Source organism: Hoplias malabaricus, chromosome 16 (assembly GCF_029633855.1).
Source record: "Hoplias malabaricus isolate fHopMal1 chromosome 16, fHopMal1.hap1, whole genome shotgun sequence".
NCBI lineage: Eukaryota > Metazoa > Chordata > Actinopteri > Characiformes > Erythrinidae > Hoplias > Hoplias malabaricus.
Window position 1 is genome coordinate 23,165,149 of NC_089815.1, and position 19,542 is coordinate 23,184,690.

Genomic DNA, 19,542 nt, shown 5'->3' on the forward strand with positions numbered 1-19,542 from the left:
GTTTTGTCACCAGCGTCAGAAAGAAAATTTGACAGTGGTGACATCTGACTGCGGTGACAAAAAACTACTCTTTCTCTTGATATGATATGCCATCCCCTCTGTTGCTAGCTGCTTTAGACGTCTTCTTAAAAAGTATGCATTTATGTCATAACCTAATCAAATATTTATATACAAAAGAGACAGTGTTGACATGTTATGGTTGTGACAGTAGCAATATTGAAAAATATGAACAAGTTTAAGAGAAAATAACAAATGTCGGGAGCTTGAGTGATCTTGAAACAAGCAGGAGGGCTCAAGGTTTAAAAATGGGGTGCTCAGTGATGTAGTTGACCTTGTAGTTGCCAGATTGTATTGCTTTTTATAAATATCTGATGGTGGTGATGAATAAGTGGGACACATTTTGAGCACCCACAAAAAAAGTAACTGTAGCCTTTAATGCATATTACAGTGCACTCTTTCATATGGTAAAGATATTATTCAATTCAATTATTACTTTTAGTTTTATTCAACAAAGTTGAAATGATTATCTCCTATCTCCTGTCCGAGGACAACTGAGTTTGTAGGCAATAGGCAAGCATATAATCCTTAAATTAATCAAAATTAAAATAAACCTATAAAAGCTTAACCTTAAATATTTAAGGACCTCCTGATTATAACATTGATTCTTTTTATTCATGAAAATGTTATTAAATTGTAACAGAAATAGCACTTTCTTTACTGGGAAAACTTTCAGGCTGTAATTTACAGTGGTACCCAATACTGTACTAAGTTCCACAGTAGGGTGAGCTGAAACGGAGCTCAAACTCAGAACTGCTTGATTTGCTTGAACTGCTTGAGCTGCGTAAACCTTGTGAGTGGGTCTTCCTACCCATCGTTCCAGAACCCAGGATTTCTCTCAGTTTCATCAGGACAAAGTTTTCTTCTTGGGTTTCAGATTTTAAAACGTTGACTTCTTTAACAAGCTTCTAAGCTGCATTAGGACCAATGTCAACCTCAAATTCCAGTCTTAACAGTGTAGGACCATCACCTGAAACCTACATTACAGGGTATTACTCAAACCCATTTCATATAACAGTGTAAACCTCCTGTCAAACCTGATAACTTCAGAACTTACCTCTTGCCACTGAAATACGAGCTGAGTGCTGTCCAATAAAATTGTAAAAAGGATTGTATCCCATGAAACCAGCATTGCGTGAAGTGATGTCAGCACATCCCTTGAAGGAAAAGTAAGGAACTCTACCACAAAAGGTCTTCTGAATTGAAGTAGGTAGCCAGCATGGGAGGGTTGTGCAGGTACCAGGGACACCACTTTCTCATTGGGGAGATCCTCAATATTTCTGGCTACAGCAACGGTCTCTAAGCAGGAAGAAATATGAACAAGTTTAACTAATTACTGAACATACACAGTTTGTATTCTATTGCACTAACTCTATTAAATCAGGTTTACATGCTGAGTGATTAATGCATTTCCTTCCATTACCTGAAATCAGCAACATGATCAGGGGCTGAAGTAGGCAGAGCCTCCACCTTAAAGTGACATTTGGGCAAATCAGCTCTAACTGTCAGTTTTGCTGGTGCAACACCTCTGGCCATTACAGCAGCCTGAATCAAAGCAGTATTCACTCCAGTCACAGCAAAGGACTGCATGGAAACACTGGAAATAAACCAGGTCCATACATTTAAATAAATTCACTCAGCTTGCAGCTGGAAATCAGTCTTCATCAGTTGATCGAGACTGGTAGTCTCTAGTTGCTCAGGCAGAGAAGGTGTGTTGGTGGCCTTGACTAATAAAGTGAAAAAATATAACATTCACATACATGTCTAAAATGATCCTATTGAATGATTGGAGGGTGTTCTCATGTGAAAACTTTACCATTAACAGATGCAGCAGTGACAGCCACAGTGTAGAAATCAAGCTCCATGGGCACACCGACAGTTGTGGGAATGATACGGCGCAGCTCAGCTGCCAGGATAGGCTTTGCGTATTGGAAGGCAATCCCCGTCTGCAAGGACTTAACAATCTCTTTCAGTTCACGTGCATATGATCTTGTGACCTAGAAGGTGGACATTATATATGATCATATTTTACATGCAGTTATTTAAACAAATATACAATTATTTTGATGCAGGATTACATTAATGAAATACCTGTGCTGTCTGCTGAATAATGTAGTCAATGAAGGATTTGTCAATTTTGGCAAAAGCAATTTCTTGTCTCCAGACCACAGAGGGGAGATAACTGAGACCAAAGGGGTAGAGGGGGATGCACAGGGCACGTCTGGAAAGGTGTTAGAAATACAGGAGAGAGTGGAACACAAATGGTGGGAGACTTGGAGTTATGGGAACAGGATACATTGAAAGGTGATTGAAATGTAAAATAGCAAACAGATGGTGAACTTCAAAGGGCTTTCCAGGTATAAGAGACGCTAAACTGTGAAAACAGTTTTGCTCGCAGCACCCTCTCTCAAGTTAATAAATTGCTCTTTTAATTTATTTGACTCAGAGACTCAGCTTTCTTATTTCTGTCATAATTTTCCATCACACTGGGATAACGTTCAGGCTGTAATTTACAGTGGTACCCAATACCAAAGTTCCACAGTAGGGTGAGCTGAAACGGACAAGAGAACCCAAGTTGGAGTAGTAAGTAGATGTTGCCCTTTTTTCATGTGTTGCTTGGTTAGTTAGTGATAAGTTTTGTTGATGGAAGTGTTCTAATCAGTATTTTGAGAGTTACTGTACAGTGAGCCAGGATTTGTGGCTGCTAACTTTAGCCATATTAGCTCACATTTCCACGTCAAACATCAATTTTGGTAATAAGTACTTTTCTGTTAGTTGCTGTGTGGATTAAACTATTTATAACTCAGTAAAATTAAAACACACACAAGAGAGATGTTTGCATGCTTGGGATTTCTTTATTAATATACTTGATGTATTTCACTGCAATTACATGAGTTAGTTAAAGGTCAGTATAGAATTCAGCCATCTCCACAAATGCATGGATGTCAGAATTCTCAGTTGTGGCATAAATGCTGTCTTCCTTGAAGAATGGTGCTAATTTCCAGAGCTGGAAGAACGTCGTTCTGCAGCCTCCATTTCGTCCAGCACGTTCTCGCCTACTTTCTGCAGCTGCTGCATTAATTTCTGCAGAGTTTCCATGGCAGCATTCCTGTTCCTAGCACGAATGTCTGAATCCAGTTTCTTGATGGTGCTTTGAATATCCACATTCTGGAGAGCAGGAATACGTCCGTCTTTTTCAATGGGCAGAGAAACAGGTAGCTGCACATCCATCTGTGTCAGGGTCATCTAGTGGTAAAATATAAATGATAAATGCTGTTAGTTGCGTGATAAAAAATATTAAATTATCCACAGCTTCTGGATAAATTACTCCTCACCGTTGGAGCGCTCACAATGATGTTAAGAGACCTCTGAGTTGGAAGGGCCACAATTACAGCAACTTCTCTCTTGTTGTTATCAGTTCTCTCAATAGACAATCCAGTTTTTTGAGATGCTCTGTAAGTTGGGATGTATTCAGATACCCTGTTGGTAGGAGAACATGCCAGGATTTATAAAAAATAATCGTTTTGTCTTATTCAGAAACACTCTGTGTGATTTGTTATTTTGATGTTCCATCTATACCATTTAACATAGCTGGTCACAAGGTAAAGAAGTCTAGGAAGTCTGTCCCACTCCACTTCAACACGGAGAGCAGGGTTTGAATCATGGATTCCAGCTTTAGCCTTAAAAGTCACGTTATATTCCTGGCACTCTTTACCCCAAGAAACCTCGGCCTAATAGCACAGTTAGAGAGTGAGAGCTTAGTGCAAATCTTTGTATCATTCTGAATGATAATCAGCATAAATGAAAGTAGGGCATTCACTCAGAAACTTCTGCAGAAGACCAGACTTACACTCAATTTATGCTTGCTTGACAGGACACCATCAGCACACATCTTCCATTTGCCCTTATCAGCAATGGAGGAAATCACAATCTGTGATCTTGCAGTGGATTTATCCAAGTACCCAGCAATCAGGTATCCCACACTACGGTCACTTCTCACAGCACGAGCAACGATGGCAAATTCAGGTGGAATAGCATCTCCAAGGAACTTAGCCTGAAAGGAGAAACATGTACCGTGATCGTTGATTTATGAAATGTTACTGGGCTGGATCTGGTACATAATTCAGCAGATTTTCTTACTTTGTTTTTGAGATTCTCAATGCTGGATGAACTGCCAGATTTTGACATTCTCTGTGAGGTCATGTACTGAAACAAAAACATAAACCTCCATATTTGTCTTGAATTAAAAAAGGCAATCTAATAAACCATCTAATCAAATTGATGAATCTGTATTTCATTCATGTTTAGGTTTATAATTTAATATATTAAAATAATAATAATAATAATAATAATAATAATAATAATTGAGGAGTAACCTGATCCTTATGGAATTGTCGGAAGTTACCATATGTATCAGTAACCTAGAACAAAACAAACATGTCTCATTAGTGCATTTTATCGTAAATTAAGAATAATGAACATTCTGCATACTGCAAAGGTTTCTGCCTGTAGTTGCAGTAGTTAAAGCATGCCAACATTTTATTGCCTTATCTGGCTATAAACAATATTCATTCGTTGGATGTTTGCCCCTTTTATTGTGACTATGGTATAAAAAATATCAACTAAATCTACATGAACCTTAGCTAATGTAGTTGTAAATGATGATCATAGTCATACACTGAAGAACTACCTTATGTCTACGAGTACTGGAACGGCCTGAGGACCTTCTGGAACTCTGACTGCTACTGGAAGAGGAAGCAGAGCTGCTTGAGCTGGTTGAGTTGCTTGAGCTGCTAGAACTGCTTGAGCTGGGTGAGTTTTTTGAGCTGCTTGAGCTGGTTGAGTTGCTTGAGCTGCTAGAGCTGCTTGATTTGCTTGAACTGCTTGAGCTGCGTGAGCCTCGTGAGTGGGACTTCCTACCTGTCGTTCCAGAATCAAGGATTTCTCTCAGTTTCATCAGGACAAAGTTTTCTTCTTGGGTTTCAGATTTTAAAACGCTGACTTCTTTAACAAGCTTCTGAGCTGCACTAGGACCAATGTCAACCTCTAACTCCAGTCTTTCCAGTGTAGGACCATCACCTGAAACATACATAACAGTGTATTACTCAAACTCATTTCAGATAACAGTGTAAACCTCCTGTCAAACCTAATGACTTCAGAACTTACCTCTTGCCACTGAAATACGAGCTGTGTGCTGTCCAATAAAACTGTAAAAAGGATTGTATCCCATGAAACCAGCATTGCGTGAAGAGATGTCAGCACATCCCTTGAAGGAAATGTAAGGAACTCTACCACAAAAGGTCTTCTGAATTGAAGTAGGTAGCCAAGACTCAGATTGGGAGGGTTGTGCAGGTACCAGGGACACCACTTTCTCATTGGGGAGATCCTCAATATTTCTGGCTACAGCAAGGGTCTCTAAGCTGGAAGAAATATAGACAGATCTAACTAATTACTGAACATACACAGTTTGTCTTCTATTGCACTAAATCTATTAAATTAGGTTTACATGCTAAATGATTAATGCATTTCCTTCCATTACCTGAAATCAGCAACATGATCAGGGGCTGAAGTAGGCAGAGTCTCCACTTTAAAGTGACCTTTGGGTAAATCAGCTCTAACTGCCAGTTTTGCTGGTGCAACAGCATGGATCTTTCCTCTGGTCATTACAGCAGCCTGAATCAAAGCAGTATTCACTCCAATCACAGCAAAGGACTGCATGGAAACACTAGAAACAAAACCAGATCCATACATTTACGTACATTTGTCCGTTTAATGATCACATTAATAATTTAAAAGCATCTTTGAAAGGAAACCTTGGTCTGGCCTCAGCTTGCAGCTGGAAATCAGTCTTCATCAGTTGATCGAGACTGGTAGTCTCTAATTGCTCAGGCAGAGAAGGTGTGATGGTGGCCTTGACTAATAAATTGAAAAAAATATAACATTCACATACATGTCTAAAATGATCCTATTGAATGATTGGAGGGTGTTCTCATGTGAAAACTTTACCATTAACAGATGCAGCAGCGACAGCAGCAGTGTAGAAATCAAGCTCCATGGGCACACCGACAGTTGTGGGAATGATACGGCGCAGCTCAACTGCCAGGATAGGCTTGGTGTATTGGAAGGCAATCCCCGTCTGCAAGGACTTAACAATCTCTTTCATTTCACGTGCATATGATCTTGTGACCTGGAAGGTGGACATTATATATGATCATATTTTACATGCAGTTATTTAAACAAATATACGATTATTTTGATGCACAATTACATCAATGAAATACCTGTGCTGTCTGCTGAATAATGTAGTCAATGAAGGATTTGTCAATGTTGGCAAAAGCAATTTCTTGTCCAAGGAGTTTGACATAGACAGAACCCAGTGGCTGTTTGGCTGACATCGATTTCCAGTCCTTAATCTTGAATACAATCAAAAATGAATTCAGATATATTAAATGTGTTATAAAAAATTATCCTACTAAAATAAAATTGGACACAGTTTTTATTGCTTACTGCTTGCATTGTGCGCTTTATCCTGGTAATGCGATCAGCATTCTGATCTGCTGGATGAGATTTTCGTACAGCGTCTTGAAGACCGTCAGTTCTGATTCCAACCTGGATGACAAAATTAAATAATTGACATTTTCAGTAGACCACAAGTTCATATGTTCTAAATGAAATCATTGGTGGTCCCAGAAATGAATACCTCAAGAACATCAGCAGCAGCTCCAGCCAAATAAGCACGTGCTTTTGCAAGAACAGCTCTGGGCAAGATGGTGGCAGCATCATTGATGATGAAAGCAGTACCAGCAGCACCAGCCATGAGAGGAGCTTTATAGAGAATAAAAAACAACATAATTAGCATTACTATATAAACACAAGAGTTTTACACATGTTTTAAAAAGTTGAATTTCTTGTCAAAACTTACACAAGTAAAGGTCCAGCTGGTAAGCAGTGCTGAAACGATAGTTCAGTCTGTCCATCTTGGGGCATAAGATTCTCATGGCAACGTTAGCTGCAGCAGCCCTGTAACAATAACAGGGTCACTTGTGGCTCTAGCATAACAGCATCATGTTTTTATTTACAAAAGGAAAGTTTTCTTACACATCCTTCAAATCAGGGGCCATGCTTTTGGTCAGAGACTTGATGTAAGAGTAAGTAAAACTGGCAACATGCTTGTCTGCCTCTTTGTCCACAGCATTAGCAATAGTGGTCATTAGAGCCACTGAAGGCTTGGTCTCAAAGAGCGCAATGCATGCAACCATACGCACTTCAGGATGAAGAGTCTTATCCATGAAAAGCTGTAGTGCCACTGGTTGAACCTAAAGAGGGAAATACTGTGTTTTACCTGCTTGAACAAAATTGAATCAGAAAAGAAAAATATCATCACCTCATACTTACTAATTTTGGCTCTCTCTTGGCAATGTTCCTGAGGGCCAAGATGGCATCAACGTGAACTCTCACAGGCATGGCTGCAGCAGCAGATCCAAATCCAGGCAGGAGCTTCATGATAGGTTTAAGACTAGCAGGGTGACCCGCATTGCCCAGAACTTTCAGAGCCAGGGTGATTTCGGAAATTTCAGCTCTGGAAATGGCCTCAATAGCAAGATCATGGATAGGCTGATGACAGAAGTGGAAAAGCCAAATTTACAAACCTATGTAACCTCTGCAAGCAAAACCTGTAGATCAGCCCTGAAATAACCATATGAGCAGACATTTCACCTTCAGCAGATCAGCAGAACAGGTAGGATCTTGAGCACAGTGTCTGGCAATCATGGAACCATAGGCAAGCATGATCACCTCACGCAGAACTGGAATGGCCTTGATTTTAGGGAGCGTTGCCAGACTCTGTTCAACAGAGGACAAATATTTAGAAAGCTATATAAAAGCTTCTGCACTGCAACAATTCATATGTAAATTTAAGTACTTACAGCTGTTTGATGTATAGTGTCTGGATTAGCGGTGGCCAGGTGCAAACCAACCAGAAGGGCCTGAGTCAATTCAGGGATGGCAAACTCATCAGCTTGGAACTTTTCCTTAAGGAACCGCACAGATGCTGGTGTTCCCACAACAGGGATTGTGTCCAGAATCCATCGTCTGTCAGATTCACAGTTTTTAGGAAATAGAACCACTTGGATTAGTGATTTCATAAAAATATTCAGAAGAATGTTACCTGTAGACAGGTTTGGTCTTGTGCTGATTCCAAATGTTCTGAATACACTCAAAAGTAGCTACACGCATAAGCTGAACAAGCTGAATAAATTTCAGTGGAGCGTCCTGATGGGCCATGGCCATGTTGTTTGTTGCCAAATGTTGCAGAACCTCTACAATCTGAAAGAGGAAATGGAATACTTCACTTTAATTTGATAGTGCACACACTTGAACTTAAAAATTAAAGATATTTTCTCACTATAATGTTTTGACTAGAAAGATTTAATTGTCAGAGGAAAGTAATAAATAGTACCTGGGCTTCAGCATTGTTGATCTTCACAAGCTGAATGGGAGTTTGGAGAATCTCAGTGGCAAACTCGTACTTCAGGGATCCGCGGGCCATATACTGAGCACTGACGGGAGAGAGAGGGGTGTTCTGCACCTCCACTAGGTTCAAAGTTTGCCTGAAATGAGAAAGCCGTTTACATTACAGTTCTGTTCATTATTGCTTGATCGTTGGAACAGTCTTTAAAATATCAGAGGGTACAACATACTTGGCCTTCATTTGGGCAGCTCCAGTGATAGTGTTGAAGAGTGAGAACTGATGGAGCTCTTCAACTGTAGCCTCAGAGATCAGTGCTCCTGCAGCAGTTGGCTTCATGATGTAGCTGTAGGTTGCTGTTCCAGTCAAACTCTGACGCCTCTGTGATGAGCAGGACGATCAATTACAGAAGGTTTTTTCACACGCACACACACATATATAATTTTTACATGTATAATCTCTACTTGTTGAGAACATTTGATTTGATCTCACCTCCTGACACTCTGCACACGTCTCAGTGTAAGCCAAACCAATATCCTTGATCACTCTCTCATGGCAGTTGTTCAAGTCTTTGGACTTTGTCACAGTAATCTGCCGGGTCTTTTCATCCTCTCTGATCGTGTAGTGGGTCTTGCAGACACCATTAGGTCCAGACTTAGAAGATTAAAGATATTAGCTGAACTGACAGAATATGACAGAAATCAGTATAGATATCACGTAGCACCTCTGTTTAATCACTTACCTCATGCAGCTCATAGACATTCTGGGTGTTCTTCAAGTTCAGCTGAAAGATGTTGAGGATGCCTCTATGCAGATTCAGAACAGTAGCAGAGACTCCAGCAGGGGCAAATACCTTCCCCACCACACCATTAGAATACTCAAATTTGATGGGAATTGCAAGCTGAGCGTTTAGTGCTGCAGTGAGTTTAGAAGCAGGAACACAAGGATCCTGGGGCCAGATGCCGGTGCACTGATAGAGCTGAGGATCCATGAGCTAAAGGCAAAATAATCACACGTTTGATTCCTTAAGAGAAAACCACATATTATCGATGTTTTTATGCTCTACCGATGTATTTTTTTAATCTGTCATACAATCTTTTTACCTTCAGAAGGAAGGTATTCTGTGCCTCGGCCCTGATGAGAACCTTGCTGCTGACTTTTATGCCAGCCTTGCCCAGACCCTCCTGAGGCAGACCGCCCAAGAGTAGACCCTCATACTTGTATACAAAGGTCTTACCAGCAGTGAACTCTGGAACTGAAAAAAAATTACAGTAAATATTTCTCAGTAAAATTTCTTAGTCATTACATTGTACACATATTCTTAAATAACTTACCAAGGTTGATCTGATGACTTGCTAAATGAAACATGGAATAAAAAACAGGTTATATTTTATATTCCTCATTTTTGCATCAATCTTTTTTTTTCTAGAAAAAATAAAATATCTTTAGAAAACTCATATCTTGACTTACCCACTAAGGCCACAGTCAGGGCAAGCACAACAGCTCTCATGGCTGGTGGTTTGTGATGAATTCACTGAGAATCCACCTTTTATTGAAACCTTTTTGCTGACTCAACTGTCACCTTAATATGAATTATTAACTAACATGTCAGACTATGCCTGATTAGACATCCATTTGGCTGACTAACTGGCAAAACAATCGATTTCATGTCAGGTTAACCTGGTCTATCATGTTACACCAAAATCAATGTCCACATTTTCTACTGACTTTTTGACTTTACTGATCCAAAATTTGAACAAGAAATATACATGCATTTTTTAGGTTTTCATAATTACCTTTAAACAAATTATATACGTATCATATCACATTAGTGCTTCTTTTAATTATACATTGTTGTGGACATTTCATTTAGGGTTTGCCATTTTATTATCTTAAGTCTTTTTTTTCATAGTAATGTGCCTTTGAAAATCCAATATTCATTTGTAATTAATATGGACTGGAACTGTTCTAAGGAGTATAATGTATTATATTTTAGAAACTACATTTGTTTGACTTAAGGACTTGCAATGCTCTACAGCAGCACAAAGGTTCTGTATGCTTTTTATGTTTAGTCTGAAATTAATACTATGTTAAAGAAATCACAAAATTTCCATTGAATGTGAATTTTAAAATAATACAAATGCTGTTTGAGAGACTGAACGTAGTGTGTAGAGATGACATTTTCTTTTATATAAAAGGAGAAAACGGAATGCGGCATTCCACAGAGTGTATGCACACACACCCACAAGCTGTAAAACCCCCTTCTCCAGAGAGACTGGAGAGGCTCACGCTGACACCGAGTGGTCCTCTTCAAACTTTATGATGACCAGATGACCATTAAGCCCAAAGATCACTCACCAGAGCCTTGCGACCTGGATCATATACGCAGTACCCCCCAAAGAATTTTATAACCTCTTAGCGTCGGACTGTTGGATTCTTATCCTATCGGGAAAATCGCCATATTGCCCGACCAATAGTGCGGTTCCAAAGACATCGGAGTTCAACCCAACCCATTTGCGAAATCATATGCTACCAGAAGCATTCTCTCTCTCTCTCTCTCTCCCCCAAAAGAGAATCACCTTGAATGTATGTTTTCTTTTTCTTTAATCCAGTTATGCATTGTCAGATGTATTAGTATCATTATTACCGTGTAAACTTGTGACAATACACTATTCTCGGGTGAATATACATAAAACATGAATCAAGTAACGTGAATCCGGGTCCTATCACGAAAACCAATTTCTTCCTCAATTTAAAAGAATGGTAATTAATTTCTAATAGCTAGAATAGTTGGTGTAATTGCATCAGTATACTCAATATATTAGCATTGAATGTATATACAAGATATTAATGCTCAAATATATATGATTTATTAGCTTGAAGATACTTCATCCGGAGCCAGGAAATCTTTTTTTTCTGGGGCAGTTGAGACTGTCACATGTACTTTTCAAACCCAGTAGCCAATCAGAGAACTTTCCTTTCCTTTTTTTTTCTTCTCTGAAGCTGATGGAGCCGACTCTCAAGAAGACTCTGAAAGAGACCTATCTTCATGCGAATGAACAAGGGATGCCTTGGGTCAGTTAGTATTGCTTAAAACAGTGATTGAGTTTTTTCGCACCTGTGTAAAGAGGAGCATCAGACAGCTGACCTCTTCTCAGACACCTCAGGTGAAACTAAGCACATTCCAAGAACCCCTGCAATTCAGACTTGCACGTCTGACCAATTTAATAAGGGAGGTGAAAATCAGACTCCTCTTAATGTCACGGTTGTTCAAGGTGATCCACCTGCATCACAGTCCCTGGGACATTTAACAGAAAAGGGGGGTGCTCATAAATTAAACCTGACCACAGTCCTAGAAAAGAAGCTTAGACAAGAAGCTCTCTTGGACACTGCATCAGACATCACTCTGATGTCATCCATTCTCTTTGATTGAACTGTTCCCTCCAAATTGTGACTTATTCATACACTGGTATTGAAATAAAGTCTGTGGCAAGAGTGCTCATAACATTAGGACGCATAAGTCTGGTTCACCCTGTATATGTGTCTCCTATTGAAAACATTTCTTTCCTTATTGGCAAGGACCTGCTCAACAGGCTTAAGGATTCTTAAGGACTGTCGGATTCTTATCCTATCGGGAAAATCGCCATATTGCCCGACCACTAATGCGGTTCCAAAGACATCGGAGTTCAACCCAGCCGGAACAGCATGTACCAACAGTGCCCCCAAGTGGACATTTGCGAAATCATATGCCACCAGAAGCATTCTCTCTCTCTCTCTCTCTCTCTCTCTCTCTCTCTCTCTCTCTCTCTCTCTCTCTCTCTCTCTCTCTCTCTCTCTCTCTCTCATTCTCTCCCAAAAGAGAATCACCTTGAATGTATGTTTTCTTTTTCTTTAATCCAGTTGCATTGTCAGAGGTATTAGTATTATTATTACTGTGTAAGCTTGTGACAATACACTATTCTCGGGTGAATATACACTAAACATGAATCGAGTAACGTGAATCCAGGTCCTATCACGAAAACCGATTTCTTCCTCAATTTAAAAGAATGGTAATTAATTTCTAATATCTAGTATACTCAATATATTAGCATTCAAAGTATATACAAGATATTAATGCTCAAATATATATGATGTATTAGCTCAATGATGCTTTATCCGGAGCCAGGAAATCTTTTTTTTTTCTGGGGAACTTGAGACAGTCACGTGCACTTCTCAAACCCAGTAGCCAATCAGAGAACGGTGACCTCCCAAATGGATGTAACAGCACCACATAGAAAGGCGGAACCCACTCTGAGAATCGCTCTCTTTTTGCGCTCTCTTTCCTCTTTGCTTTTCGCCTTTTTGCTTTGCGCTTGCACTTGTTTTTTGTATTTTTTCTTCTCTGAAGCTGATGGAGCTGACTCTCAAGAAGACTCTGAAAGAGACCAATCTTCATGCGAATGAACAAGGGATGCCTTGGGTCAGTTAGCATAGCTTAAAACAGTGACTGAGCCAGAGACATAATTCGACTAGCTCCGTCAGCGGGTCTCAACTTATTTTTTGTTTGTTTTGCCCAATATATTATTGCCCAATCACAGCCTCATTCTTACGGCTGATCAAAGCAGGTGAAAACTTATTTTTGGCTAGAATAAGATACCGCCTCTGAGATTAGTTGATAGCTGGAATATTAGCTTTATACACTGACTTCCAGACGCCGCTTCTGAAAATTAAGAAAAACATAGGGCTTTTATTTTGATGCATCTTCCTCCTGGAAGTAAACCACCAGGACAGCGTCACAGTGCTCTGAGGGGCCTCGGAGTGAACTGCTCCATAAAGGGAAGATGCTGAGCTTCTACCCAGCCTCAACAACCCTCATGGGACCCGAGAGGGCCAGGCTTGGACCCTCCTCCATAACTTTGCGCACTGCTGTACCCGTCAGTGATTGACCTGTGTCACGTAAACTCATAAAATATAATTTTCAGAAGCTGATGTCTTATCAAGTCTCTTGATAAAGTTACACAATAATTACCCTCATATAGCAACACATATCAGTCATAAGTCATAGAGCCTAGCTGATTATTAAGCCAGAAGATGGGTTTCACCTCAGTTGATCCAATGGTTAAGACTGTATAATTATGCTATGTGTCAAATAATTATAATTGCTTTTTAATAAAGCTTGAAATAATACTGTGTGTGGAGTCTATTCATGAAAGTCTGAAAATCCTGAAACTCACTCTCTAGCGTGAACTGTATCCCAATTTCTGATAAATTATTAATATTTTTATCTAAATTCAGTAATAATAATAATAATTATTATTATTATTATTATTATTATTATTATTATTATTATAAGTGATAATCATCATTAAGCATAAATAATTCAAATACTGCTGACACGCTACAACAACATGTGCATAACTATTTCCACTACATATTAATTTATGGCACCCATCGTGGGGCTTTGAACATTAATCTTGATCAGTAGTTATGATTCCTGTACAAGAAAATCACACACCAATAAGTTAAGCACAAGCCTTGTGCTTCAGCGATAAGAGCAGCCTGTGTAAGAGACAATGGTCTCACAACTGGTTTCTTCCACTTTAATCCCCTTTAATTCATAACTAGGACCTGTTTCTAAATTAAGCCTTGAATGTGAGCGATGATTTATGAGTTATGATTTAATGATAACAACATTTCATTTGTGTAATTATTAGGCTGCCACTGTGCATCTAATTGTGAAGTAACACTCTGGGTTTATCAGCTGTGCTGCATCACTCTCCAATCGCATGTAAGAAAGCATATGACCTGTGAGAGGTTAAATTAATCACTGCGCGCGAATCTTTGTGTATGTGTATGCTGAATCGCCCAAACGTCAGCGAATTCCAGCTTTTGATTGGCAAAATTTCTACCTCTGGCATACAGCTTGTTAAAATATGTTCATAAATACATGAATTGTTTGTGAGAAGCGTTGATTCAACCCATAAGTAGTGAGACCGTGAATCCCGGCTCATAATTGCACGCAGAATCTCGTGCCTTGAATTTGTAAAACAACGTGAATTGTGAATTCGCTCTAAAGTGGCCCAAACAAAGGTCCCTGTTTTTTTAAGACGGGCAATGGTGTGTTTTCCCTTCAGTGGCCGAACTGAAATGGTTCCATTAAAATTAAACCAGTCAATCCAACCCAGGGGGAGGAGTTAAATAAATAAGGTGTCGCCACTGACCCAACCCTGGAAACACCAGGAGCCCTGTTGCTGACCTGTGCTATTGCAACTGAAGTCAATTTATGGTGCCCCCTTTCGTATGACTTGCGCTACTGCATTTAAAATTTCGCTGTGACTTATTCATACACTGGTATCAAAATAAAGTCTGTGGCAAGAGTGCTCTTAACAATAGGACCCATAAGTCTGGTTCACTCTGTATATGTGTCTCCTATTGAAAACATTCCTTTCCTTAAATTCTATTCCTTTCAACAGGCTTGAGCCACTGATTGACTTCAAGTGTTTGAAGATCTGGGCCCAGGTTCACAAACCTCTGCCCATCTCACACTCACACCACCTTGAAGCTCAGTCCTGTCACCTAAACACCAGGTCCACAGAGACTATTAACACCTTTCACACTCCAACAATGACAAAGGATGCCATGAGCCAGAGAATCTCAGCTCATAGTGAACAAATGACTGTCCAAACAATAACAGTCTCTTTTCCTAACACCCATTCGGATCCCAAATGGCCTCCAGAAGTGAAGTTATGCTAATAACATAATTTTGGGAGTAGGACCACGCCCAAACTCCTCCTCTCAGCCCTATATATACCCTGCAAATTCACGTCATTCCTGCGACAGACAAACTCGCCTCATTCAGTTCAGGAGACGGATCTCGACTCGACTGCTTCACGACGTCAGCTCGCTCCTCCGCGCTGAGTCATTCCTGCTGATCCCCATATTCGGAGCCGTGTTCGGCCTTTATCAAGCCCACTGAGCCTCCTGTTTTAAACTCGCTATGTGCTTCTCCCAACCTCGGGCTCCCAGTTTATACTCTCTTTTCAGATGCTGCCGTGGACTATCGTACCAGACCCTCCTCTGTGCTGCCTTGCTGCTCACACTCTACAGCTTCTAATTCCTGCTCTGTTTTCAGGCGCTTCGGTGGACCTTCATCCCCCACTTCTTACGGCTGCACTACTCAGAGTCCCTGACTTTCCAGCTCATCATCTTCCCGGGCGCCGTTACAGGCCATGTCCTAATCCTCCTCTTTGCATCTGTCCCGCACCCCGCCTCTTCCTTTACAGCACACCCACTCTCCTGATGTGGACCTTCATCCTAATCCCCTTCCCCTCGTGGTTTCGCTGCATCCTGCCTCTTCCTTTACAGCCCTCCTCTCTCATGCCACAGACCTTCGTCCCGACCCCATTGCTTTGCGGCCGCACCATTCCAGCCTATGCTCTCTCCCTAGGTTACCTTGGACCGACACTTGATGCCACCTAGGGCACCTGTTATTTCAACACCCTCTAGGCACCTTCGTTATCTTGTAGTCAACTTTCTACTTTGCCACCTTGCTTGAGCACCTCGGCACTTTTTGGATTTCCTCTTCCAGAGTTTTCTCCCGTGCGACAAAATGCCTTCCTTTCTATCTCGCTTTCCTGCGGTGCTGACCTTTTTGGGCTTCTTAACTGGCCTCATCTGTCATCCCTCTAGATCACCATTCCGTTCTCTATTCTCTCTATGCCATTGGAAAGGCACCACCAGGGGGCACACTTGCCAACGAAGAATATCTCGCTTTATTAACACTGCCCCTCTGTAGTACTTGACTTCAAGGCTGCTACTAATCCACTTTTCACCCATTATTGCCAGCCTCAGACCCCTCACTATTACCCAATCACCATCAATTACACTGAAGTAGAAATTGGACTTAGCAACACTATGTCCAGTGCATGGCGGCCTAGATAAACGTCACTATTATTGTTACTCCGTAGCAAAATGACATTTAGCTGGTGATACGTTAAAAATTCTATTATTAGTTGATCAATTTGATTTCTGCCAATGCGATGATCTTGTCCATCTTAAGACCAACTCCGACTTTATATCACTTCTCGCAATCATCACCTCTTTACCACTGCGGCATCTGAATACTCGAATTACCAGTCACACTAGAATTTCCGTTATCATAATCAACAAAGGACATTCAACTTACTCATGCTATTTTCTCTACCGTCTCACATGACACTCAGTCATACACCAGTTAATTAAAGGTAGTTCATTCAAAGACTCACTAACCCCTTCATTTCACCTAAACACAATCAGGACACCAATCAAACCCTTGACCAGAGTACCTGAACCTATCCATTCTGTAGCACTTAATGACCAGCATTCCTGTAAATTTTTGGGGGTCCGGCTTCATACGCATTCATAAGCCGCCCTAAACTCTTCCCCAAAAGACTTCTGAGTTTGCCTCCCCGTTTCAGCCTCTGAGGGCGTGATCCGTACTAGCAAAGTGAAGTTATGCTAATAACATAATTTTGGGAGTAGGACCACGCCCAAACTCCTCCTCTCAGCCCTATATATACCCTGCAAATTCACGTCATTCCTGCGACAGACAAACTCGCCTCATTCAGTTCAGGAGACGGATCTCGACTCGACTGCTTCACGACGTCAGCTCGCTCCTCCGCGCTGAGTCATTCCTGCTGATCCCCATATTCGGAGCCGTGTTCGGCCTTTATCAAGCCCACTGAGCCTCCTGTTTTAAACTCGCTCCCACCTCCACCCCATCTCCACCCTTTTTTCATATTACTTTATCCAACGGGGGGGTCCGGCTTCATACGCATTCATAAGCCGCCCTAAACTCTTCCCCAAAAGACTTCTGAGTTTGCCTCCCCGTTTCAGCCTCTGAGGGCGTGGTCCGTACTAGCAAAAGACATAATTTAAAAGACCTGACAAACCAGGGTAACCACAAAAACATCCCATGTGACTTTGATTCCATTCAATTCCCAAGTGCAGGACAAAAAGCGATTAAAGTAAAAACTTCACACAGTCCAGCAAAATACATACAACACACAACAGGATAGGGACAGCTTGCAAATCTCCTCAGAGCCACATTTGCAGTCAACCAGCAGAGACTGGAAAAGAGCAAAAAGGGGATGCAAAAATGGTTATGACCAAAATGTGTTCCGTGAAAATCTGAAAAGGGGGGACAAGTTGCAAAAGTACAACTCAATTATACTGGCCCAAAAGCCCATGAAAAGTGAGAAACAAGCTCATAAGCTCCTGCCACATGGGTCAGACCCACACAGGATCCTAAATCTTTCCCCCACCATTCATCCTCCGTTCAGGAATGTGAATAAAGATCAGCAAAGCGCTGCCTTCAAATGGGTTCCTCACAACCAGATGGAACCTCACCAACTTCCGATGGGACTTGTAGGGAACAACAACACCCTTGTTAAGTCATAAAAGAGCAGCGGACACCCAGAATACCTTTAAAGGTATTAATCGTCAACTTCCACAACCGATTATATAAAAACAAAAACAAACAAACTTATATCTGTACTTACGTTGCGTCCGCCTGATAAAGTAATCCTTGGTATATCAATCTAGAAGTAAAAATTCAAATTTCTACTTCTAAGTATTGTATTGCATTCTAACTGCATGTTTCGCTGTCCGTTGCTATGCACAGCTACTTCATTAAGCCACAACAAACTATTCAAAAGTGGGGTGATGCAGTCAGCACACAGTACGGTTTCATTCATTTATTCATTATCTGTAACCGCTTATCCAATTCAGGGTCGCTGTGGGTCCAGAGCCTACCTGGAATCATTGGGCGCAAGGCGGGAATACACCCTGGAGGGCGCGCCAGTCCTTCACAGGGCAACACACACACACACACATTCACTCACACCTACGGACGCTTTTGAGTCGCCAATCCACCTACCAACGTGTGTTTTTGGACTGTGGGAGGAAACTGGAGCACCCGGAGGAAACTCATGCAGACACGGGGAAAACACATCAACTCCTCACAGACAGTCACCCGGAGCGGGACTGGAACCCACAACCTCCAGGCCCCTGGAGCTGTGTGACTGCGACACTACCTGCTGCGCCACCGTGCCGCCTGCATTACGGTTTTTAAAGGAAATTTTTTCTTCTGGAAAACTTATTTTTCTTTGTTTTTTTCCAGTTATCTAAAGTGACAATGCTCACATTCAATGCCTAACAGGCATATGCCCACTAGTTATGTTAAATCAGAATTCTTAGTAATTAGCTGAGACGAGGAGAAACTTGCCCAGGAGAGACCGACAGGGACGTGTCTCCCACAAGGCGGCAGATCAGCGATGATGGAGAATCCCCACAGAGACCTTCAGAACGCCACCAGCTCCGACATAGAGGTCGCCGTGTCTCTGAAAAGAGGGAGAAAATGAACGCCCACAACTGCAACGCTACAAGGCCCACGGCAAAGCCCTCGCCTGAAAGCACAGCGCGTCAGCGACATGATCCCAGCTATGTCCAGTCCATCTCCACGGATACATAAGGTCACATGGTCTCATTTTTTTATTGCTCAGGATTGGTGCTGAATACTTGCTGGGATAAACGTAGCCTTTCTAGAATTTAGGGTAATTATCATAGAGAAATTCCCTCATATATTAATCTCCCTGTTCCCTCATGTATCGCTGTAATCCATTTCATTATATGAATGTATAATCAATATTCATTGTTTGATATTACACTTAATAAATCAGTTGTGTGATAAAAACCAATCCTTGGTTATTTGTTTGTGTGTGCACTCAGTGTGACAATGCTCTGTGTGGTCAATCAGCATTATGCATTAATGATAATTCTAGCTAATTCTGCTATATAATATGTAAAGTCATCTAAAATGATAACCTACTCGTCTAAGCTAAAATTAGACAGGTAAAGACACTACATATTATTTAATGGCTCCCAAACATGGAGCTTAGCAAAATGAATTAAATAATTAAATATTAATAAAACAACAATTAATTATCACTGACTTCGCTATGTAGCACTTATGCCACCGCAATGTGTGCATAACTATTATC

The 19,542-nt window shown here is 40.9% G+C and overlaps 1 protein-coding gene and 1 pseudogene across 1 annotated transcript; both read right to left on the minus strand.

Moving 5' to 3' along the window:
• Positions 1–764: 764 nt before the first annotated feature.
• LOC136671385 (vitellogenin-like) lies at positions 765–1,647 on the minus strand (annotated as a pseudogene).
• Positions 1,648–3,051: 1,404 nt separating this feature from the next.
• LOC136671386 (vitellogenin-like) lies at positions 3,052–10,043 on the minus strand. The gene is made up of 27 exons (XM_066647052.1): positions 9,995–10,043; positions 9,859–9,879; positions 9,628–9,779; positions 9,267–9,518; positions 9,017–9,178; positions 8,757–8,905; positions 8,516–8,666; positions 8,225–8,382; positions 7,983–8,148; positions 7,774–7,899; positions 7,453–7,671; positions 7,156–7,373; positions 6,980–7,077; positions 6,758–6,882; positions 6,565–6,666; positions 6,339–6,470; positions 6,064–6,244; positions 5,871–5,973; positions 5,597–5,782; positions 5,224–5,477; positions 4,748–5,136; positions 4,434–4,478; positions 4,198–4,248; positions 3,908–4,111; positions 3,637–3,788; positions 3,393–3,537; positions 3,052–3,303 (listed from the first exon to the last, which is right to left on the minus strand). Exons 1-27 carry the CDS (start codon positions 10,032–10,034, stop codon positions 3,052–3,054), a joined length of 4,233 nt encoding a protein of 1,410 aa, XP_066503149.1. The 5' UTR covers positions 10,035–10,043.
• Positions 10,044–19,542: the final 9,499 nt, after the last annotated feature.

Bases quoted from the DNA above. Each gene is read 5' to 3' on its own strand.
- LOC136671386 (XM_066647052.1), bottom strand. From the start codon at position 10,034: ATGAGAGCTGTTGTGCTTGCCCTGACTGTGGCCTTAGTGG. The intron at 8,667-8,756 runs GTATGTTGTACC...TTCTCATTTCAG, and splicing joins GCTGCCCAAATGAAGGCCAA to GCAAACTTTGAACCTAGTGG. The intron at 6,471-6,564 runs GTAAGCAATAAA...ATTGTATTCAAG, and splicing joins TAAAGCGCACAATGCAAGCA to ATTAAGGACTGGAAATCGAT.